The sequence below is a fragment of the Megalopta genalis genome, chromosome 4 (assembly GCF_051020955.1).
Source record: "Megalopta genalis isolate 19385.01 chromosome 4, iyMegGena1_principal, whole genome shotgun sequence".
NCBI lineage: Eukaryota > Metazoa > Arthropoda > Insecta > Hymenoptera > Halictidae > Megalopta > Megalopta genalis.
Genome location: NC_135016.1, coordinates 5,432,307 through 5,455,361, shown reverse-complemented (window position 1 = coordinate 5,455,361; position 23,055 = coordinate 5,432,307). Strand labels below are relative to the sequence as shown.

The window sequence follows — 23,055 nt, the reverse complement described above, 5'->3', positions numbered from 1 at the left end:
ATTTTTTATTTGATTTAAGATTTAGTTCGCTTCAATTTGATTTAATTTCACTTAAGATTTGGTCTGATTTGATTTCATTTAAGATTTAATTCGATTCAATATCATTTCATTTAATTGTACATATAACGGCTGAAAACCCATTTCTTACAACACACGACTAAAATCAAATGCCAATTGAACGCAGAATCCGTGAGTCTCGGCGATTTATGTGAACCCGTTCGCGTAAACCCGTTTTCGAATTTTGTGAGATCGGCTGTAACAAACATGCCTGTTTCGTCGCCATCGTCGAACGGTCCCGTGAAAGGGGTCAGCCGCGGTAAATCTCGACGAGTAGAATGACTTTGTCGGTGCGCGCGGGGATTGCGATGCGATACGCGATATCACGGGGGCTAATTCGAACGAGGGTGTGGGAAGCTCGTTGATGAAACGGAAAGATTTGTTGCGCGGACGAACCGAAAGAGAGAAGAAGAAGAAGCCAGCCGCGAAAAAAAGAGGAGGCAAGCCCTGGTTGGAGGGGTAGGTGGACCGAAGGAGGAGGAGGAGGAGTAGGTGGAGGTGGTGGAGGAGGAGGAGGAGGAGATACAACGAGGACCAAGAGATCGCGGAATGGAGCAAGAGTGGAGTAATCAATACGCATTCACACGCGGCCGCTCGCATCCCGTTTCCATGGGGACCGACGCTGGCGCATGTGCAACCTTTCACCCGTGCCGTGTCATTCTGCCGGAGCAGCCGACTCAGAAGCTGTTCCGTACCAGTCCGGTGCGGAACATTGGAACATTCTATGCGCGAGATCCGCAGCCCCGCCGTCCACGCATGCTCGCGGTTTCGGGCCGCAGGGTGCACGACGCACCTTGCGACTCCGCGCTTTCGAACCTCTGCCGATCTTGCCTCGCTGAGGGCATTCGGCGGGTACCTCGCTACCAGGTGCAGCAAATTCTCCCGAATCGACTGGCCCAGCTTGGAAACGAAGATGCGCGACCCGCGAAGAGATACGATCGTTCGATACGAGGAGATACGCGATGCTCGAACAGTCGAGGCTCGAATATAATCGCACCGCCCTCCCCAGCTTCTCCATTTCCCTGTTTCCGAGGCAAAGGAAACAATTCCAGGAAATCGTTGGCAACGTCCCCGTTCGCTTGCCCCGATTCGCGGGACAGCCGGCGATCGAGGCTCGCTTAAAATCGCGTTCGATCGTCCATTATAGAACGCTCGGCGTCGGAGCGAGTTGACTCTCCCGGTGTCTGTCGTTTGTCCATATACTCGAGGGTACGGTACGCTATGGTAGAGCGCGGCCGACTCGCGGATGTTCACCCCCTGGCCGAGCCAAAGGGGATGGAAGCGATCGAGTTTGCGGGTTACAGGGGGGGTGGTTTTCCTCGGGGCGCCTGCGTCGAGTCCTCGATGACGGCTCGACTAGGTAGGTGCTCGACTCGGACGCAGTACGGAAGAAACGTTCGGCACGCAGAGTGCCGCTCTCCGTTCCGCTCGCGACGTCGTGCCTCTCCGCCGTTCATTTTCCCCCAGTTTCCAGTCGCGATAACGGATCAACGAGAACGGGATCGTCGGTCGCACCACCGGTGCCCGGTTCGTCGATCGGCGAGATTGATCGTCGCCGGCCGGAGAGCCGCGGCCGCGCGCGGGACACGCGCCGACGTTTTTCGCCTTCGATCCTGGCGCAAAGTGTCCTTTCCAGAATTAATCTCGAGCGTGTCGCGGATTGACCGCGAATCGAGGGGCCTTCCGGGGGGAGGGGGGGTGGTGGGTGGTTACTGCGAAAGCGGAAACGTTTTAGATGCCACGAACGACGGCGAGCGACTGGCTCGCGCAACGAACGACGAAAACTCGTTCGTCTCGCAAGATAAGCCGCGTGTCGACGCGAATCAACGTGACGCGGCGACGCATGTACGGCAACAAACTTCCGCTTTCTTCGTGAAGTGTCTCCTCTACGATATCGCGGGCTCGCGCCTGCGAGCGTGGTGTGCGTGCGTTTTTCTGTGTGTGTCTGCTGCTGCGCGCTCTTGTACGGACGACGTGTCGCAACCTGAAACAACGACGACGTCGACGACGACGACGACGACGAACGGGAGACTCGCCGATGGTCAGCGCCGGGGGACCGTTTTAAACGGTGCATAAAGACGACGAGCCGCGGTCGCCATGTATCCGTCCGAGCGACGTCGGCCGAGCCAATGAATTAAGGCCGACCAGCGAAGGAATGCGCGTCCAGCGGACGAGAGGTTAATTGTCGAAGACGATCCAGCCGCCGGCGGTCTTATCACCGTAAAGGCGAGAGCTTAGTCGGATTTAATCGTCGCTTGCATGTGGGTCACAAGTTGCATTCGCCATCAGCTAACGAGATAGAGGGTTTCACCGAGTAGAGAGGTAAGTAAGCCTGTTAAGTTGCGTTACCCTCGCCGCGGAGGTCCCGCGCCACCCCGCCGGGCCCCTCCCCCCTCGCGCTCCCGATTAATTCGCGTCGTCACCCAATGTTTCCCGGCAGGCGACTTCGAGATTTAACGTGGGTCGAAGCAGCCGAAAACTTGACATTGCTCCCGTTCCCCGAGCCGCCGTCGAGGAGAGACACGCGACGAAATGACGGAACGCGAGATCCGCGCGGCGAGCAGCGAACGTTCCGCAGTAATTCGAGACGCGCGGTCTAGGCGCGACTTGTCTGCCCTAATCTGGTTTAGTCTGGTTCCAGACTAGCGTAATCTACTCCAGCCTGGTCTAATCTGTTCCAGTCTCTAGGCCTGCTCCGTTCCCGGTCGAGTCACCGATACGAAGTCACGTGGTGTGGTTGCAGTTTACGGTGTCCTTAACCTCCCGGAAAATCAATGTTCCTCGCGTAACGACATGCCAGAGACCGCGAGAGTTCTTTATTGCCCGATAAGCGGGGATTCGTGTACTAGCCAGCGTTCTATTATAAATCTCGCTCTGTTCAGCAAGGAAACCGTCCGCCGCTGCCGGAGCCTGTCGCGGCTGGCGTGTCGTTGCAGCGCACAACCCGGCCCCTTGCCGCGTAAAACTTGATCGATGGCAAATCGCGAGCCACCGTAAATTCTGCTGTTCCCGCTTTAATTCCATTTATAGAAACCCGACCGGGACTAATACCCGACTCAGGGGCACCGATACCGCCGGGCATTAACAAGAAAGGATTATCGCCTAGCGTCGCATCGAGATATTCGCGATCTTTCTATAAGGTTTCGTTCCATCTCGAAGGCCTAATTCGCGGGGCCTGAACCGCTGGCCCGGAACGCAGGCATAATTCGCGGGGCCTGGACCGTGGGCCCTGGTCGCAAGCCTAATTCCCGAGGCCTAATTCGCGGGGTCTAAATCGCAGGCTTAATTCGCGAGGCCTGAACCGCGAGCCCGGGTCGCAGGCCTAATTCGCGGGACCTAAACTGCGGGCCCGGAACGCAGGCCTAATTTGCGGGACCCCTGAACCACGAGCCCGGGTCGCAGGCCTAATTCGCAGGACTTAAACTGCGGGCCCGGAACACAGGCCTAATTCGCAAGGCCTAATTCGCGGGGCCCAGATCGCAGGCCTAATTCGCTGGGCCCAGATCGCAGGCCTAATTCGCAAGGCCTAATTCGCGGGGCCCAGATCGCATGCCTAATTCGCAAGGCCTAATTCGCGGGGCCCAGATCGCAGGCCTAATTCGCGGGGCCCAGATCGCAGGCCTAATTCGCAAGGCCTAATTCGCGGGGCCCAGATCGCAGGCCTAATTCGCGGGGCCCGAATCGTGAACCCGGGTCGCAGGCCTAATTCGCGGGGCCTGAACCGCGGGCCTGGATACCGGGAATCGCGGGTCCGGATATTTCCTCCCGCGCTCTCCGCGATTCTCTCTCGGCGAGCCGCGTGTCCGGTGTGTCTTCCGTTCAGGAGAGTTTGTCGTTGCTCGGCCGAGAATCAGGTCAGCGAAGAAACTCACCGGCTCGGAAATATCCTCCGTCGGGTTCGTCAACCATGATTCGGATAGGGTTCCGTAGGACGCTGTTTGTACGGTTCGCTTGAAACGTAGTTGGGCGAAGGTGGTGTGTCGCACGGATCCCGTTGCGAGTGACACCGCTGACACGATGGAGGGTTTCTTCTTCTAGCGGCCGTCGTTCAGAATGCACGGCAAGTTCTCCCTAATTGACTTCTGCTCAGATTGCGCGGAAAGATAGGCAATTTGGGAAGAGAAGGCACGATTATTCGAGGTCTTGCGGCTCGTTTTCACACTTGTTGACAATCGGTAACTGTGAAAACGAGCCGCAAGATTATTTTATACCAATAATCGTGTCTCCTCTTCCCAAATTGTCCATTTTTTGTGTACCATCCGAGCGTCAATTAGGGAGAATTTACTGTACTCGGTACACGACACGAAGTCCGACGTTCCACGACTTGCAACCCCTACATTGGACGGCGGATGCTGGGTCCTTTCGGGCCCAGAATTACAAGCATTCCATCAAAATTCTAATCTTTTTAGCAGTCGTATGTAATTATTAACTGTTAACTCTTTTTGATGGATCCTCGTGTCGTTCGGTAATTTTAATAATCGTCCATAAAATACTCGAAACAAACGGCACAGATTGCGTAAAGATTATTCGGATATATCGCGGAGCATAAAAAATAGGAAGCTAAGAAAGGGAGAAACAATTTCACACAATTTGACGAGCTGATCGTTAATATCGTTGGCCGCACGGTAAACAACCACAATTTTCGCGTCGTCCACGATCAATTAATATTGCAACTAACGAAAGGATTAACTTTGGTCTCGACGAAGCGGTTTCGATGATATTTCAATTTCGTTAGAATTCAATTTTATTACATTAAATTAAATCTTATTATTATATATTAAATTTGATTATCACATATTGAATTGTATTATATTAAATTAAATTTGATTATCCTATATTAAATTCAAATAATATTTAAACGTATGAAAGAGATTCGAACGAGCCCAGCCGCGGCAGCCATAAATGCTGAAAAAAAGCCCGCCGCCCGAAGGTTAACCGCTCGAACGGATCGAACGCGACGAACTCGACGAACTCGACGACTCGTAACCGCGCGCAAAGAGAATCCGTCGAAACGTGGCAGGCAGTTCGTCGTCACAAGGGTGGCTCGTCGATGGACAAAGCGACCAGGCACGTTCTCGTCGGCATCAGCTCGAATCGCCGTCAGAATTCCTAACCGGTCCGGACGCGCGCGCGCGCGCACCTTTCATTTTTCGCGGCCTGTGCCTCAATATTGCACAAGCTGGCAGAAGCTTTGGCTTCGCTCTTTCGTTCTCCGGGGGTGCGCGCGAGGAACGCGAGAAAAAGCCGCGACGAAAAAAAAAAGAAAAAAAAGAAAAGGGTAAAAGACCGCGGCGACGAGGCGCACGGTGAAAAGTGGTTCTTTGCATGCGCATCCGCTGTAACGAGAGCCAGCCTTGATCCCCGGCCTGAGAATGCGTTAATGATCATTTCCGCGGTGCATAGTCGACGCGCAAGAAAATCTCGTTGCCGGTGCTGCGCGCCGAAACTGTCCGACGTTTAAAAATATTGTTCGAGCCGGGTCGCCACGCGCGATCCCGTGGAAATTTCAACGATCGCGCGGCCGCTCCGTAAGACGATCGTCTCGAATGTCATTAATTACTCGGGACGAGGAAGGGGCGAGGGGAGGATGCGCTCGAATTATGGAACGCTTCGTACATTTGGGAGAATTTTACTGTACGCCGAGAGAACCCGAAAGACACATCGAGACGTTTATCTTCATTTATTTTTCGTTTATTTTTTATTTCATCTATTCCGAACCCTTATCCATTCAGCGAAAGGAAAAACTCGTTCGGCCCGGTGACTCGAACAATAGAAAAACAACAAAGACAAGAATGATAGACTCTACCTAGCCGCGTCTTAGCCGCGTCGCCTTTCGCGGTCGGTTTCGTCGATCGGGATCAAGGATCGAGAGCGATCCACGGGACTCGGTGGTGTTTAAGTAAATCGGGAGCCGTTGGCGCCGAACCGAGAAGGGCAACGTGCCGGAAACACGCGGGGCAACCTCGCGGTGGGAAGAGATCCTCGGACAAATGGCGAAACGGCCGCGAAAGGAGCATCCAGAGCATGTGCCGTACGGCACACGGGAATCAAGAGAAGTGCGAGTGTCGGCGCGGTGGAGGAAATTGTCTGACTGCGCGTTCCCTTTTCGGGATCCGGACGCGGCAACGCATCCCCTCGTGACTCGAGTTAAGCTGAGGGGAAGAGAGGGAGAAACCCGGAGAAAGAGAAGCCGGGGGAGAGAAAGAGAGAGAGAGAGAGAGAAACCGAGAGAGAAGCCGAGAGAGAGAGAGAGAAACCGACAGAGAAACCGAGAGAGAGAGAAATCGAGGGAGAGACAGAAGCTGAGAGGGAGAGAAACCGAGGGAGAAAGGGAGAAACCGAGAGAGAAGCCGAAAGAGAGAGAAAAGCCGAGAGAGAAAAACCGAGGGACAGAGAGAAGCCGAGAGAGAGAAACCGAGGGAGAGACAGAAGCTGAGAGGGAGAGAAACCGAGAAAAAAGCTGAGAGAAAGAGAGAGAGAGAAATCGAGAGAGAGAGAGAGAGAGAGAGAGAGAGAAATCGAGAGAGAGAGAGAGAGAGAAATCGAGGGAGAAGCCGAGAGAGAGAGAAATCGAGAGAGAAGCCGAGAGAGAGAGAAATCGAGAGAGAAGCCGAGAGAGAGCGAAAAGCCGAGAAAAAGAGAGAAAAGCCAAGAGAAAGAGAGAAACCGAGGGAGAGAGAGAAACCAGCCCTCCTACGGCCTCTCCCTTCGCCTTCGCAACCGGAAAGGGAGCCGAACGATGGAAATCCAGTCGAATCTTTACTCTTTACGCTGGCGCGTTCCCCGCGTATCGAACCCGGAAAAAATGAAATTGCCGTCGTCGGTCGATAAACGTCGGCGTGCCGGCCTCGTCGGAAGCTCGTAAAAGAAAGCGCTTCCCCGCCGCGTACTCGAAACCCGACGGCGAACCGGGCGAAGCTGCTGCGTTTCGGTAAAACGATTGTGTTCGAGAGGATTCGCCGAAAATTCGTGGCCTCCCAGCGACCCTCGTCGTCGATAAGTCGCGCCTGTCCGTGGACATGGCGGTCGACCAACTATAAATTAGTGTGCATAATTACAGACTTGAAGCAACTTTTACATTGTCATCGACGGCTGAACGAAACCTCGACGAAATATCGCATTTGTACATTTCTACTTTCTGTTGTTTCTAATGTACAGATATTAATATATATAATATATAATTAATACAAATATATAATATATATTGTATAATTATAATATATATAATTAGCACAAATATATAATATATAATATATAATATATAATATAATACATAATCAATACAAATATAAATATAATATACAAATTTTGTTGAGTTCTTTTTTAATGTACAGGGTGTCTCAGCTGAAGGATATCATCTGCAGTACTGTACAATTATACTGAATTAGTACTAAATTAGTATTTATTATCACTGAACAATTATGAACTCTCTATTAATACAGAAATATACGAATACATCGTTTTGTTAAGTTTCGGTTTAAATATCGCCGACAATGTAAAAGTTACCCCGTGTCTGCGATTATCCGCGCCGCTGATAAATAATGCATCCCGTCGATAAATAAATGTTTCATTACATCACGCCCTACTATTTGCTCTTATTATTTGCACGCATTATGCAATTACATAAAAATGTTCCGTACCATCGAAACATTTATCGCAGATATATCGCCGTTGTTCTCGCGCGTTTTCGAACGTGTCAGCCACGCATCGATATTTCAGAGCATCGAGAAAGCGTCGATTCCGTTTGATATCCGTCTTCGATGCGATTCGGTCTCGGCTCGAAATCTGTCGACTGGTATCGATAGCTATCGACACGGCCTCAGTCCGCGACAGCAGTCCAACCGTGTCCGATCGCACGAAAGCGATCGCAACAGATCAGCCAAATGCTAAAAGAGGATCGTGCATTGTTTTCGGCATGGGCTCACCCAAAACAGCGTGTCGCGATAAGAAGCCGCGCGTACAAAGTGGAGTGGAACCCGGTCGCTGAACAGAGAGACAGATAGAAGCAGCTCGCTGAACGTTGCCGGCGCTCTTTCAAGAAACGGCGCAACGTTCTCCTTGCGCTCGACTTCCGCCACTGATTCCACGAGCGGGGAATATAAAGGGCTTGGAAATGTACGAAGAGCTCGCAGCAGTCGCGGGAATTACGCGAGCTGTTGTCGTTTCTATTAAGAGTCAAGCTGGCGGCGCGAGTGCAGAGAGCGCGCCGATGCCGCTCCGACGCGAGAGATTAAAAAAATCTCGGCTCTCGGATATTTCGAGGCCGCGTCCCGACGGATAACGGAACACGCCGACGGAATCGACGCGCGGCCGCGTCCCGACGGACATTCGGATTTTACGGCGCGCACGCGACCATCGAGCCTCCGAGAAACATTTTAAATCGCGGCCACGCCGTTCGTCGTAACTCGTTAAAATAAACGAACGCGTACTTCGTGAAGCGCGACGAAAAGTTTCTTCGGCCGAGCAATCTTCTGGCACAAGCCGCGTCCATTATTTTTGCCCGGGGCGCGTTCCCTGATTTCCCTTTTACGCCGGCTCCTCCTTCGCCACCGCCGTACAACACCATGCAACACCACCATCATCGTCTGTCTGCACGCCGTTCCACCATCGAGAATCCCATTTGTAGCGGCGCGGGCGCGGGCGCGGATCGTCCGCCGGGCCTGGCTGAACTCTATTCCCGTGCCCGCCGTATTTGCGTACGCCTGTTTGGGGCGCGCGAGGGTGCATTCGTTTACCCGAAACTCGATTTCGAAGCTCCGGTAATTGAATTTCAAGCAGCCCGACACGGCCGGCCGCTAATACGTTTAAAGAGAACGCGGACGGGAGACGCGTTCGAAGATGCTGTTCCCCGTCGTTTGCGAACGCTTCGCTGCCGGCGGATCCATATTTCATCCTGTCTTCTATCTCTTTTTCTCTTTTTCTCTTTCTCTAGCTTTCGCTCTGTGTCTCTCGCGGAATTACCGACCGATCGTTGAATGTTTTCTGTCGCAGGAAAAAATGTGGAGCTCGGTTACCGCGGCTGGCACAGAGAACGGTCCGGCACCACCATCCAGAAGCAAGCACAGCGCCACTTTGCTCGCCGGGCACGTATATCTTCTCGGAGGCCGAAACGGCAATCTTCCACTCAAAGATCTTTGGCGGTACAGCCTCGGTAAGTGGTCGAATATAATAACGACGCGCATTTGAATTTAGCCGAGCTGCGACAGCGACGCGACCAACTTTGGGGCTGCGAACGAGGCGGCGAAATTCGGGGACGCGGAGGACGACTTTTTGGTACATTAAAATGTCTGGTGATAACTTATCGAGTTGTTTAACTCGATAATTTACGTCTTATTTGGTCCTTTGAAATTGGAATCAAATTCTAATCAATTGATCATCGATACTTAAGCATTCGAGTCAATTTATAGGCGGAAAGTAAGCATCGATTTTCTTTCCCTTCGAAGAAATTATTGCGATCGAAAAATTTCTAATCGCAGTAACTGCCAAAAAAAATAGTATATCGAGGGGTTGATGCTCGAACGGGGGATGTTTTTGACAAAAGCGTAACCATGCTAGTTTAGGATCGCTTGCAATATTATTTATGAACTCTTGTCAACATATTTGCATTTTAGACACACCTTCCAGACGCGTTGCTGTTTCCAAATGAAAGCTGGAAGTGTCTACTTTAATACAGGGTAGATTAGATTGCAATAGAACGACGAGATCGTTTTGAAAAATTAAAAGGATCAACCTCTGACATCATGGGGTTTACAAGATTTAAAAGGAGCAGTACAGATGGATATTTTGAGATGTGTTCTCGTGAGACTATTTCGATGCGACTAGGCTTAAATGAAAGCTGAAATCGTCTACTTTAAGTCAGGGTAGATTAGATTGCAATAGAACGACGAGATCGTTTTGAAAAATTAACATGAATCGACCTCTGACATCGTGGGGTTTACAAGATTTAAAAGGAGCACTACAGATGGATTTTTTGAGATGTGTTCTCGTGGGACTATTTCGATGCAACTAGGCTTAAATGAAAGCTGAGATCGTCTACTTTAAGACAAGGTAGATTGGATTGCAATAAAATGACGAGATTGTTTTGAAAAATTAAAAGGAATCGACCACGAACCGTAATGAAACACGCGAGAATTTCAAACAATTGTCAGGAAACGATAAATTGTCAAGGTTAAATTAACGATATAATGGTTTACAAGTAGCGATATTTATACTCTGGGTCGAAATGTACCCCGCAGGCTCGAGTGTTAATGCCCGATGTCCCGAGTAACCAGAGTACACGAACAACATCTCTGACCAACGCACCCCCATGGTCTCGCTCCGCGAGCCGAGGGGTGCGTCACGGAATTTAAACAGGGTTCAGTCTGATCAATAATACGCCATTATTAAAGCCTACGCGTACATCGGGCAAAGCCACCGAGGATACACCGCAATTACGGCTGTTTCCACGGAGATCCAGACGCGCGCGAATTAATTGCGGCCTCCTCGTTGAGCACGGGGTTTACTCTGAGAATCGGTTGCACAACTTTCGATCGGCCGACACAGGGTATGCAAGACGCGTGACAATGGGACAACCGTGTAAACGGTTCTCGCGGTTCTGCCGTGAACCCGATGTTGGTCCGTGCAACTGCGTCGTCGAATATTTAAACTCGCCGAAAACTTGATTCGTTTAACCCTGTACGAATTTTCAAACAAACTGGAATATTCGCTTACCCTAATTTTGTCATATAGTAATACAGCTGTAGTTCGCTTTCCTGTTATTTTTAATTTTTCACCCCTCAAAATTAAGGGTGGTGAGACCTATATATAGATGGCAGCACGTTTCATCGATGAGAATTATTTGAGGCTGGTGTCCATGTGCGCGCTAAAATTCGGTGGGAAGCTGAGTTCCCAGTGACTAGGAAAGGGTTGAATCGCGAGCACGTCGATCCGCGACCTGTCTCGAATGATGGGAATCGTTGGATAGTCGTTCGCGTGCTCGTTTCAGCACCGACTGGCTGCGCGAATCTCTATTAATCAGGGAGGGATTGTTCGGCGGGGAACGCGGAGAATATTAAAACAGTACGAGAAGGGTTGGCGGGCCGTCTCTTGGGGGCCAAGCGGCTCCCGGAGGGACCACCGGTATGTTTTAAAAGCATAGCATTGTGGATACTCGATCTTGCAAAAACATTGTGATATCGCGAACCCTGAGAGTACTCCATCTTTCGATGGGTTATGCGAACTTTCGAAAGCGTGGGGTACGAAGGGTCCTTTCGACGTCGCGTTCCGCGTCTAGCTCGGTTTCCGGCCGGGACGCGTAAATCGAACGCGAGCAGTTTTTCCATCAGCGAATTGGAACACGTAGCGATCTACATTAGGTGGTGTAACAGGTCCGTTCGCGGATCTCTGACACCTAGGAAAAGACAAGGTTAAATTAAACGAATTCAGATCGATGGTACAGATGAATTTTTCGAGACACGTTCTCTCGCGGGGCTGTTTCTGTGAAACTTGGCTCAAATGAAAGCTGAAAGCGTCTACTTTAAGACAGGGTAGATTAGATTGCAATAGAACGACGAAATCGTTTTGAAAAATTAAAAGGAATCAACCTCTGACATCATGGGGTTTACAAGATTTAAATGGAAAAGTTCAGATGAATTTTGAGATACGTTCGCGTAGAGCTATTTCTGTGCGACTCAGCTTAAATGAAAGCTGAAAGTGTCTACTTTAAGACAGGGTAGATTAGATTGCAATAGAACGACGAGATCGTTTTGAAAAATTAAAAGGAATCAACCTCTGACATCACCGGGTTACAAGATATAAATGGAAAAGTTCAGATGAATTTTGAGATACGTTCTCTAAGAGCTATTTCTATGCGAATTAGCTTAAATAAAAGCTGGAAACGTCTATTTCAAGACCGGGTAGATCCGAATAGAAATTGCATAATTTTCCTGCAAGAAAACGCGGACGGACTTATTACGCAACCCAATATTTTTCGTCGGCAGCGCCGACGCTGCAACGTCGCGATTTTCCTCCGTGAACAGCACTTTTAGACAAAGGAGTGCATTGCCTCGCGGCCAACCAGATACGACACGTATACCTAATCAATGTCGGGCATCTTTAGTGGCGGCCCAGAAGGGCTGCGAGCACCTCGGCCAACGTATTACGGCTCTTACGTAAATTTCGTAGGCTTTGTTCTTGGGCACGTTCGAGTAGCCCGGGCAATGTAGAACGCGGACGATCGCCGAGGTGTTGAACGCGAGCAACTTCTCAGGATAATGCAATGCTCCGCCGCGAAACGCTTGCAAACTCGATCGGGGCGCTCGCCGATTTAATCAGCAACGAGGACTCGACTTCTTCTTTTGTTCGCGCAGTGGAACTTCACGCGCCGCTGATTTCTTTTACTTTTCTTCTCCGGGGTTAAATTAGGGGAGTGTCCCTCTTTCTCTCTCTCTCTCTCTCTCTCTCTCTCTCTCTCTCTCTCTCTCTCTCTCTCTCTCTCTCCGTCCCCGGATCCTAAAACTTCCGAAGGGTAACCGAGACTTGCCCGACTTGTTAAGCGATTACACCGAAGGGAAGAAAAAGTGTTTCGACCCTCGGACGGAGCGCGGCCTGACACAGAGACAAGCTCATGCGCGTTCTTTGTTCTTTCTTACGCCGCGGATCTAACGACTTTGCAACATTGTTCGTTGTTTACAAGGGATGGGGGCGGGGGCGAGACAAAAAAGATCCCGAACCGCCGGAAGGCGAATAAAACTATCGTGTTCGTCGGAAAGTTGGCTGGCAGCTCGCTGCCGTTGTATTTTCTTTTCTATCGACACGCGAACACATAATACGCTCTTATCCCTCGAAGATTCTTGCGTTAACGTTCCGCTTTTTACCGTGCCCTTGGCACTGCTTAGACTTAAGCCTCGAGAGGAGTCCCACCCTTTCTGCATCCTCGACTCTTATCGCTCTCGCTTCCTCTCGTTCCAACTCTATTTCTGTCCCACGTTCCTGGGAAGCCCCATCCAACCGGAGGATTTATTTCGCGGTAGCAGATTGCCGGGGCGGGTGGCAGCGTGATTTAGCGTACCGAGGAATGGTTTTTTTTTATCTCGGCACCCATGAGATCGGAACCGCTTCCCTTCAACTAGATCATCCGTTTCCGCGAGGTTCTCCTTTCGGGAGACCCCGAGAGAGAGAGCGAGAGAGAGAGAGAGAGAGAGAGAGAAAGCGGAGGTGCCGAAATTATGCGGGCACGCGGGAACCCACAATGCGAGCCTCTTTGTTTCTTTATACGGGAGTCTCGTTTTCAACTACGCGGAGTCCCGTCCACCCCTCGCGTAAACGCACAAAAGCGAGGCCCGCGCAAATCGTGTTTATTCACCGCCGCGCAAACAGAAAGAGAGAGAGAGAGAGAGAGAGGCTGGCATCGCGAAACCGTTTTGACTAACGAGCCAACGCACGCTGCTCTACCCTATTCTGTATTTTTTTCTTTCCAGCCGAGAGCAAATGGGAAGAATTGCATCCTGCGGGAGAAAGGCCGCCAGCGCTTCAGGAGCACAGCGCGGTCGCGTACAAGGATTGCCTCTACGTTTTCGGGGGTGAACTCGGCTTTTGGGCTGGCACGGAAACGCCGCTGTGGGTCTACAATGTCAAGGTATCGTTTCTCTATCCGTCGAACACGTCTAGCCGATGAACGTCGGCCCCGAGGGCCGCGGGCGGTTTGCTTAGCCTCTTGCGAGCGTCGCGGTTCGAGGCACCCGACACTCCCCAATTTGGTAAACGAGACGATTCCGGGAGTCCAATCAACGGTGATCGACGATACCTCGGCTCGCCGCTTCTCGTTTAAATTCATAACTCGTCCGACGAACGATCCCGTAATTGCCGTCTGGCCAAATCACGCGTGGCTGCTTCCCTTTCGCCAGAGCGTCCATTTTTGTTTGCAAGCCGAGGGACAATTCGCGATAGAATTTATCGTACCTGGATCCAGGGACAGCCTTGCACTATGTCAAGGTTATGTACTTCGTTTGGTAGAGTAATTTCTATTAGAAATGTTCGGGGGTTGGAATTGAGAACGGCAGATCTGAGAATATTAGGTCGCGATTCTTCGGGGGGCGCGGCTCGTTTTTCGTAGAAACTCGGGGCAGTCGGCGAGAAAAGGCAGTGGCCACATGCCGGTGTACATTAGTATGAATACATAGTGATGCTAGAGTAAAAACGATGATTTAATTTCTATTATTTCTAATTTTTTTGCCACGAAGGCAATTTGGAGGCCACTTGACACGATTCAAAGGCAACTCGAAGGCCACGTGCCACGATTCGAGATGGTCACGTACCTAGTAACTTCTAATAAATTGTAACGAATAAGCTTGTAGCTGCGCGGTCCATTTGAACACATTTTAACAGACCTTAGCATCGACGTAACAATGACTTACCTAGACGTAGGAACAACCGCAAGGAAATTCACAGCCACCCGAAGTTCGGCAATTCCGGGAGAAATTACTGTAGTCGTCCAATCGAGACGCGTCGTTCCCCCCTCCCCAAGGACTCTTTGCCACTTCACTGACTACGTACTACGGCGGCGGAACAATCACAACTGCGGTCGTCCCTCGTTGCGTGTCATCGGATGGCAAACACGATTCCCCCGCGCCTATCCCATCTCCGCTAGTTTCGAAGGATCGGAGGAGGATCCGGAGAAGGAGCGGACGTCCTCGTGTAAAACTGCTTGTACCTGATGACGGTCCTATTGATTTAGCGGTTTCCCGAGGGTGCGATTTTTTCTCGCTTCTCTCTTCTTATTGTATATCGGCGACCCTTGCACGCGCGCTCCCCTCTAGCACGGGTAAGATCATTAGGAGTTTCCTTTGCGAGCTTGCGACACCGAGTTACGCGATCGTTATCGGAACACAGGGCCGACGGAGGGTGACGCGAAACAGATTCGAGCGCTCCTCGAGGAAATATTGTTCGTTGAATTATAGAAATCGAAGAGTGAGAGGGCGGGAGGGAGAGGCCAGGGTGGTTCGCTCGATCGCGGAGTCGCGTGCGATCGATTATTATCGATCGTAAACAGCCGATTGGTCGTATCATTGGCCACGACGTGGTTCGACGTGGCGTTCGAAAGCGGGACGCGAGCGGAGAAGGACACTTCCAGGGAACGTTTGATACGCGTGTACGTCGCGAGGGGGAAGGAATCGTCGGCAACAGCCGGTGTCAACAGCTCCTTCTTGCGTTTCGTACCCTCGAAAGTGAATGGCGCTTATCCTCCCAAGGGCTGCCTGCTCTCAACCTGCGCATCGTTAAAAATTCATCAACTTGGAGTAAACAGGATACGCGGTGGATAGCGATGCCGCATCGGCGATTCCCTGTTCGACGTCAACGCGCTGGATACGCGCGCGCGCGTTACATGTACGCGTACACGTTTCATACGGCAAGGCAAAAAAGAAATCCTCCAAAGGGTGGAACCCGATCATCTTAACGAAGGGGATAAATATCGAATGGTCTGCTACTTTCCGGAGGATTTTTTGGTCCACTCGCGTTTACTTATTGGACCGTCTCCGAGCCGAGGGTGGTTTCGTCCCCTTTACGCGTCTCGCCGCCGTGTATTATTGAAATCCGCGTTACGAATGCACCGGCAAACCCGATTGGTAGAACCCCGGAGGGGTCGGCCGCGTCTCGCGCGTTCGTTCTCTACCCTATCTTATCTCCCCCCTCCCCCCTTCCGTGTTCCATTAAACTCCTCTCCCGTTTGCAACAAATCGGATACAGAAGAAATATCTCGCTCGGCTGAATATTTCATGTTCGCGCGCCCATCCTCCCCCGCTGTCCTCGCTCTTCTTCCCTCGTGCCGGCGAAGATCAGCCGACCGCGGCCTCGAGTTTCTTTGAGCCTCGAAATGAGTTCGCCGCGTCGCCGGTGATAACTGTTTTCTCGCTAATTTTACAGCGTTTTAACGTCGATGGCGAATTTACCGACTGCTCCACCCTTGCGCGACCCCCTCGTGCCGTGACGCGGGGTAAACGCAAGTGGCTGTACAGACCTATCAACTTTAGGCACGTGCTTCAAGTTACGTAATTACTTTCAGCACCCCTCTGCGCGGCCTGTACACCTTACTTCCTTCCTTCCTTCCTTCCATCTTCTCTCCTTCGCGCGTTTCCTCCCCTTCCGCTTTTTCTACTTCTTCTTCTCGTTGGTCGTACGCACGCCGACCATTGCGAGAGTGGAAGGATCTCGATGGTCAAAACTCGTCTCAGAAACAACGGATCGTTCGTCGTGCACCCTTTCGGAGCCGATCGCGGCGGACTTCCGCGGAATTGATCTACCCCTCGCCCATCGATTGCGTCGATAAAATTAAATGCGGCGCATACATACGAGCGCCCCTTTGTTCTTAAAGCATCTCACGCGTCACTTGTGCCCTAGATTTTTCACGAGAGCAGAGTTTTTCACAAAACAGATAGAAATAGATCGGTTTGTTAACGGAGAAGCTCGCTCGCACCGAACATTCTGCGATCGTACGAAGCACCGCCGCGGCTCGCCGGCGTCCTATCGCTGGAAAAACCGGCAACCGGTATTGTTCAGCTGGCGGGCTCCCGTATTAAACTCGAGTCTATTCAACGAGCAAAAGAAGGGCGTGACAAATTGAAGCTCTCCTGTACCTTTTGTTACGCGCAACCCCGGTGATATTCGGCATTCAGCAGACTCTCCCGTCCAGACGAAATTACTGATTTTCTTGGCCCATTGTCGCCGGCGCCGCGCGTAACTGATAAAACGAACAAAGAACGCCCTGTTGTTCGAGCCGTGAAAAGCACCGCGCAGAAATGTAACCGTGATCCTTGCCCATCTAGACGAACATGTGGAGGAAGGTGAGGGCGCAGAGAGGATGCACCGTTCCTAGAGGCCGGAGAGGCCACACGGCTCTGGTCCATCGCGGCCAAATGCTCATCTACGGCGGCTACCAGGATCTCCGCGGAAGCTCCCCGGAACTCTGGGCGTTCCATTTCGGTAAGACAAGGAGCACGCGAACGGGTATGCGAACGAGTATGCGTGTAACTATGCGTAGGCGATGATCATTCGTGCGGCGGTTACGATCCGACGGTTTGTTCGTTAGAAACGGAATCTTGGCATCTTCTCTCGTCCGGCGAAAGTGGGCCAGCGGCGAGGCACAAGCATTCCGCTGTTCTACACGGCGATGCCATGTACGTTTACGGAGGTATGACCGATCTTCAAGAGAGGAGCGACTGCTGGAGATGGGACGTGAACACCGCCTCCTGGTGCCTGTTGAAGAACAAACCCGGTCCAGGGCCCCTACACGGCCACGCGGCCTGCAGGCTGCCCAGCTGCATGCTGATATTCGGCGGAGAAAGCGGCGGTCTGGCTACGAACGAGCTCTGGAGGTTTCATTTCGGTAGGCGGTAATTAGATTTTAATCGGAAAATTGTATTCGAATGATCAGACGAATACAATTTTATTCGAATGATTGGTCAAGTAAAATCGTATTCGAATGATCAGACGAATACAATTTTATTCGAATGATTGGTCAAGCAAAATTGTATTCGAATGATCAGACGAATAGAATATTATTTGAATGATCAATCGAGTAAAATCGTATTCGAATGATCAGACGAATACAATTTCATTCGAACAATCAGTCGAATACAATTGTATCCAAAAGATTAGTGAAATAAAATTCTATTCGAATGATTTAGTCGAACACAACTTAATTCGAAGAACTAGCCGAGTAAACCTGCATACGAAAAATGAATTCGCAACACCGAATGTTCTTGGAACAATGGCCGGCTCTGATCGTAGGCACAGAAACGTGGGAGAAGCTGTCGGTGCCGGGTCCGAAACCTCAGCCGAGGGCGGAGAGCGTGGCCCTGGCGGTGTCGGAGCTGCTGATACGAGGGACCAACATCGACAATCCGAAGCTGAAGCTGCGTAACCAGAGGACGAGGCTCTACAACAACAGGATATCGCCGAACGAGGCGCCGACAAGGCCGAGCTTCCTCAAGGAGATCTCGAAGCTGTCGCAGATCAATCTGTCGCGGCTGAGCCACCCGACGAAGTGCAGCTACTCGGTGCTGAGCGGCCAGGACGACAACGAGGAGAGCCCGCAGGAGGTACGCCCGATACCGAAACAGATCAGCGTGAAAACCGCATTTGACAATTTGAGCCTGCCCGCAGGCGAACTCCTATTATCCGTTTCAGCAAGTGGACGCCGAGGTGATCGAACCGTCCACGGGAATGGTGAAGTCCCGAAGCGCGAACGCGCTGGCGCGTCGAAGGCAGAAGCCGTCCGAGTCGTCGTCGAAGTCCACCGACAGCAACACCTGCGGGAACGTCGGCGGCTCCGGGATGACCAGGGATCCGACCTCGGTGCCGAATTTCCGGGCGCTGACACTGCCGACCCCGGTCTTGACGCCCGTGGAAGCGGCCCGGCTCGTTTTCGTCGATCCGGACGAGAACAGCGACAACGATGAAGAGGTGGAGGACGAGGAGGAAGAGCGCAAGGAGCCGCCGACCTCGAGGCTGATAGAGGTCCAAGAGGAGAGACGGTAAGCTTCGGCAGGAGGCACGAGGCCCGCACACGCGTTCGCGAGCTACACGCTCGATCGATCCCTCGGCAATTAGCAGTCGATCCTTTTACGATTTCAGAGACTTCGCGGCGATGCACCAGGCCTGCCAGCCGACCCGCGGCGAGAGCTACAGCTCGCACCTGTACGAGGCTGCTCTGCAGACACCTAAAACGCCGACCACCTCGAAGATACCTACGTCGGCGTCCGTGCGGTTCGCCGACCTTGAGGAAGGGGAGGAATCGACCTCGGACTACGCGAGTATAGAGGCCAGGAGCCCCGGCGACCCTCTCGGCGACGACGATTGGCCGTCGGGCAGGAAATGCAAGCAATACCGTCCCATCGTCACCCCGTCGACGATACGCGAAGGCCAGTTCGGCTTCTGCAATCCGAACTATCTCGGGCTGAACGAGAACAGAGGCCATCATCAACAGCAACCGCACCAGCAGCAACAGCAGCAGCAGCAGCAGCAGCATCAATCTCAACAGCAACAACAGCAACAGCAACATCAACAGCAGTCGCAAGACGGCAAATACGCGAAAATGTTGAACAGCCCGCCGGACAGTGTTTTAGAGGACGAGGCCGGTCGGTCCTCCTCGCAGACGTTCGCGGAATTATTAGAGCTTCAAGAACTGAAGAGGGTGCCGAGGGCGCCCCCGAAAAGTTTGCCGTTAGGCTCTCCTTCTAGAAGAGCGGTTAGCGCGTCGAGGGCGGAAAGGCAACGGGCAAAGGTTGCCGCTGCGGACATTAACGACTCGGAAACACCTTCGTACGGACCAGCGCCTCTTTACGTATTTTTAGTCGGGGGGAAGGAGAAAGGTCAGGTGACGGTGTTTGCACGACCCGTTTCCTTGTGGAAATTGCAGTTAGCGCCGCACATCTTCTAAGACCGCGAAACCGTGTTCCGTCGTCGTTTCTCTGTCCCCTTTCTTTGTTCCTCGCCGCGGTCGAATGACAAAGAGACTCGTTCCTTGTCTAATAATCGTCGACAAGTGCAGTTTTCTAAGCGCTGACCATTGTTCCGTTGTTCCTACGTTTTTCTAGTCGTATATTTCTTGTTTGTCTCTTTGTTCGTTCGTGAATCGTTCCCGGTACGGTGAATGCCCCTTAATTGGTGCTCGGGTGGTGCATAATTTGGGAATTTGCAATTTGGAAAAGGCAGACGCGATTATTCGAGCCTCGCGCGGCTCGTTTTTGTAGCCGTTGACAAGCTGTGTCTATAAAAACGAGCCTTCAAGGCTCGAACCTCTGCCCGAATTGTACACTTTTGCGCACAATCCGAGCGTCGATTAGGGAGAATTTACCATCGATGTGTTTTCTTTGAAGCGTTGTCGCAGCATCCGTCGACCTCCGACCTCGACTATTCGCCGTTACTTCTCCGTTTCCATTTCGTTCGACCACGCAATGGCGGCGCCTCGTTAGCATATCGTCGATCAAGTCTATACATATAATCGTTTGACAACAGGAAGAAACAAATAACATACCAGAGTGCATGATCAACTTATACGTGTATCGAACATTTACGGGAATCCGGATTTCGAAGTTGATTTTCAGTTCCTCGTCTCGACGTCTCTACTTTGTTGTCTAAGCATCAATTAATGTAACCGTGAATACGTGAAACCGAATTGTACGTTCAGATCGTGTAGGATAGGTTTACGAACGAATATGCACGCCGGATCGAGGGTTCATATTGAACCGATTACTTTAAGCGCAAATCAAACGAGCGAGAAGGTGTTCTGTCAGTGTGTCGCGGATCGGTACCCATCCCACCATTCGTATAGATAAATCTTAGACAAAATTATCGTAGATCGAAGATAATTAGTTGAAACGAGCATAGCGCGATAGTCTCTACGTGTATAGCGAACGATGGGATTTTTCATGTTTGTAATAGATGTGAAATACATTCGATATCTCGAAAAATCATTTAGAAGACCCCCCACCTGTCGCGGGAGGATCATAGGCGCGCCATATTTTTTCGAACTGACGCGTACCAATTGTTAAAAAGGTCTCGATTGATTTGCGCTTTGCCGTCGTCGACTGCGAACTCGATACGAGTTGCGTACGAAGTAGAATAATATATCGGAAGGCTTGGGAGAACCGAAGTTATTGGAAGATCCTAAATACCGAGATCGATGTGTGATTGTGTCGAATGTACGTGTAATCGATGTACGGTTCCAATGATTCTGCGGGAATTAGATTTTTTATAAAACGACAACCCTTCGTGGAATTTCAATGGGAATCGCGCGATACGTTTTAGGATTCTACGCAGAGAGCAGAGTTTACGGGGGATTAAATTCACCCTAATTGACGCCTAGAAGATTCACGCTTAAAAACAGACAATTTGGGAAGAGGAGATACGATTAATCGAGCCTTGCGTCTCGTTTTTACAACTGCCGATTGTCATCGATCATAAAAGCGAGCCGCGAAGCTCGAATAATCGTATCTCCTCTACCCCAAATTGTCCATTTTCATGCACAATCTGTGCGTCAATTAGGGAGAACTTATGCCCGAACAAGTTTCAGTTTCGTCGCGGGCGAAGACACGCGTCTGCTACGCGAACCATACAATCGTTGTCGTGTTCGAAACTATGGTAGTTTCAAATTGGTCGAATTTTTACGTCCGTGTTAACAAAATTATAAACCAACGAAGCCCCCTGTCGTCTATAGAGTCTGTAGAGTCCGGGACGAGTCGCGCCAACACAGGAGATCGATAAAGCACGACGGGGGTGTTTCTTGTTCGTGTAGAATTTTTATGCCCACGAAGGCCCAATACATGTAATCCATCCACAAGTAGCAATCGTGAATGCGACGTTTCCTGGGCTGAACATTACGAAATGCTTTTGGAATCGTGCCACATTATTTCGCCGCATTGTTTCAACGGTGCACGCGAACTTGCCCGTACAAGCCCGGGTTACATGCGCTTGGTAAAAAGTGGCGAGATCGCGAAAATACGTGTACTCGTGACACGGGCACGTGCGATCATTCACGGAATCAGCACAGTGACGTTCCTCGTTATCTCGAGTACCGGGGCGCCCTGCCCTCGTCGGCCGCGAAGATTTCGTAACGTTCGGCCAAGCACCGCAGACATTCGAAAAAAATCAATGTTTTCCATTCGTAGCGGTAGACAGTTTAACATCTCCGTGTACCAAAGTTAAGATGAATGTTCCGTAACGTTCGATCTTTCTCTAGGACCCCTAGCTTTCTATTCGTTCATTTCTCAGACGCATCAGCATGCAACACAGATCGCGCGAAACTCCTGTTTACGTTGCACTCGCAACCGCTCCTACGAACTTGCCCGTACCCACCCCCTGTTACTTAGATAGTTCTCGGTTAGTTGCGTTACAAGAAACTGTATTACTGTATACACGTGTAATAGAATCGGTGTGCCGGTGTTTCAGTTCGATGTGTTGTGAGTTTTGTTGCCGATCCCCGGCGTTCGGCCGGGTCTATCGAACGTTTACTGGGCCCGTGTACGCCTCCTCGTTTGTCGAGCGGACGAATCGTTTGGCGGATTAGAATCGTAATGAAAGTAAAGCGAGACAACGTGTACCACCGGAAGTATACGTACAAAACGCCACGACAATGTGTCTCGATTATTTTCCATTCCGCAGGACACGCAAGAACGCGATCCGATAGTCAATTATCACCGATAATGTCATTGAAATGCGTCCGTTGCCAAACACATCTCGTTAGGGTGCATGGTACTTAATGCTTCGTAAACGAGGCTCAAAGTATAAGCTCGAAGACATGGGCTGGATATCAAAAGGAAAGACAAAAAGAAGAAAAGAAAAAACGAGAGTGAGAGAGAGTGAGAGAGAGAGGGAGAGAGAGAGACAACTACCGGTGTAGCTGATTCGAGTGCCTGTACTTTTTGCAAATATATGCATTCCATATTTTTCTGGTCCCATGCGACTCTTTTCGGAAAAGGAAAAAAATCATTCGCCACGGTATCTTCTAGCTTATGCTTCCCTCCAACGACGGCCGCGTGTCGCACGAGCGACACGTTGCCGCCCGCGATATGCGTTAAGATGCGGTATTATATGGAATACAATGTCGACAAAAACAAAGGAAAACAGGAAAAAAAAACAGAAAAAAAACAGAAAAAGAAAATAAACCGCGTCTCATTCCAGTAGATTTTCATATCACAAAATGCAGTATTTTTTCAACGAATAAGCCTTCGGATAGAGGACCCACGCTAATTTTTCTATGTTAAGTATTAGACGATGTATCGATATATTATATGTACGTGTACACGTATATCTTCACACGATCGATAAGTTTTCCTAAATGAATATTATACGATTTCAATATAAACGGTGGAAATTTTAATCTTGACTCGCTGTACTTTAATTTCGTGCTACAAATAGATAAGGATCGAATTGTTCGCAGATTCGAACGATGTCCGAGGCACAAAATCTCAAAATTCACGGTGGGGGAGGATAGAAATTCGTATCCGGCGGTTACATTCTCGA

The 23,055-nt window shown here is 50.7% G+C and overlaps 1 protein-coding gene across 3 annotated transcripts; it reads left to right on the top strand.

The window, feature by feature from the left end:
- The first annotated feature begins 13 nt into the window (after nucleotides 1–13).
- Nucleotides 14–22,918, top strand: LOC117222581 (uncharacterized). 3 transcript variants are annotated; one of them, XM_033474348.2, is made up of 8 exons: nucleotides 14–2,379; nucleotides 9,049–9,208; nucleotides 13,515–13,672; nucleotides 16,857–17,013; nucleotides 17,120–17,416; nucleotides 17,821–18,131; nucleotides 18,196–18,566; nucleotides 18,643–22,918. In XM_033474348.2, the coding sequence occupies exons 2-8, from the start codon at nucleotides 9,055–9,057 to the stop codon at nucleotides 19,469–19,471; spliced, it is 2,277 nt and encodes a 758-aa protein (XP_033330239.2). In that variant the 5' UTR covers nucleotides 14–2,379; nucleotides 9,049–9,054; the 3' UTR covers nucleotides 19,472–22,918. The 3 variants fall into 3 exon arrangements, with proteins under 3 accessions (XP_033330239.2, XP_033330241.2, XP_033330240.2); XM_033474350.2 differs by having other exon boundaries at nucleotides 15–2,379; nucleotides 18,220–18,566; XM_033474349.2 differs by having other exon boundaries at nucleotides 16–2,379; nucleotides 18,667–22,918.
- The last annotated feature ends 137 nt before the right edge of the window (nucleotides 22,919–23,055 follow it).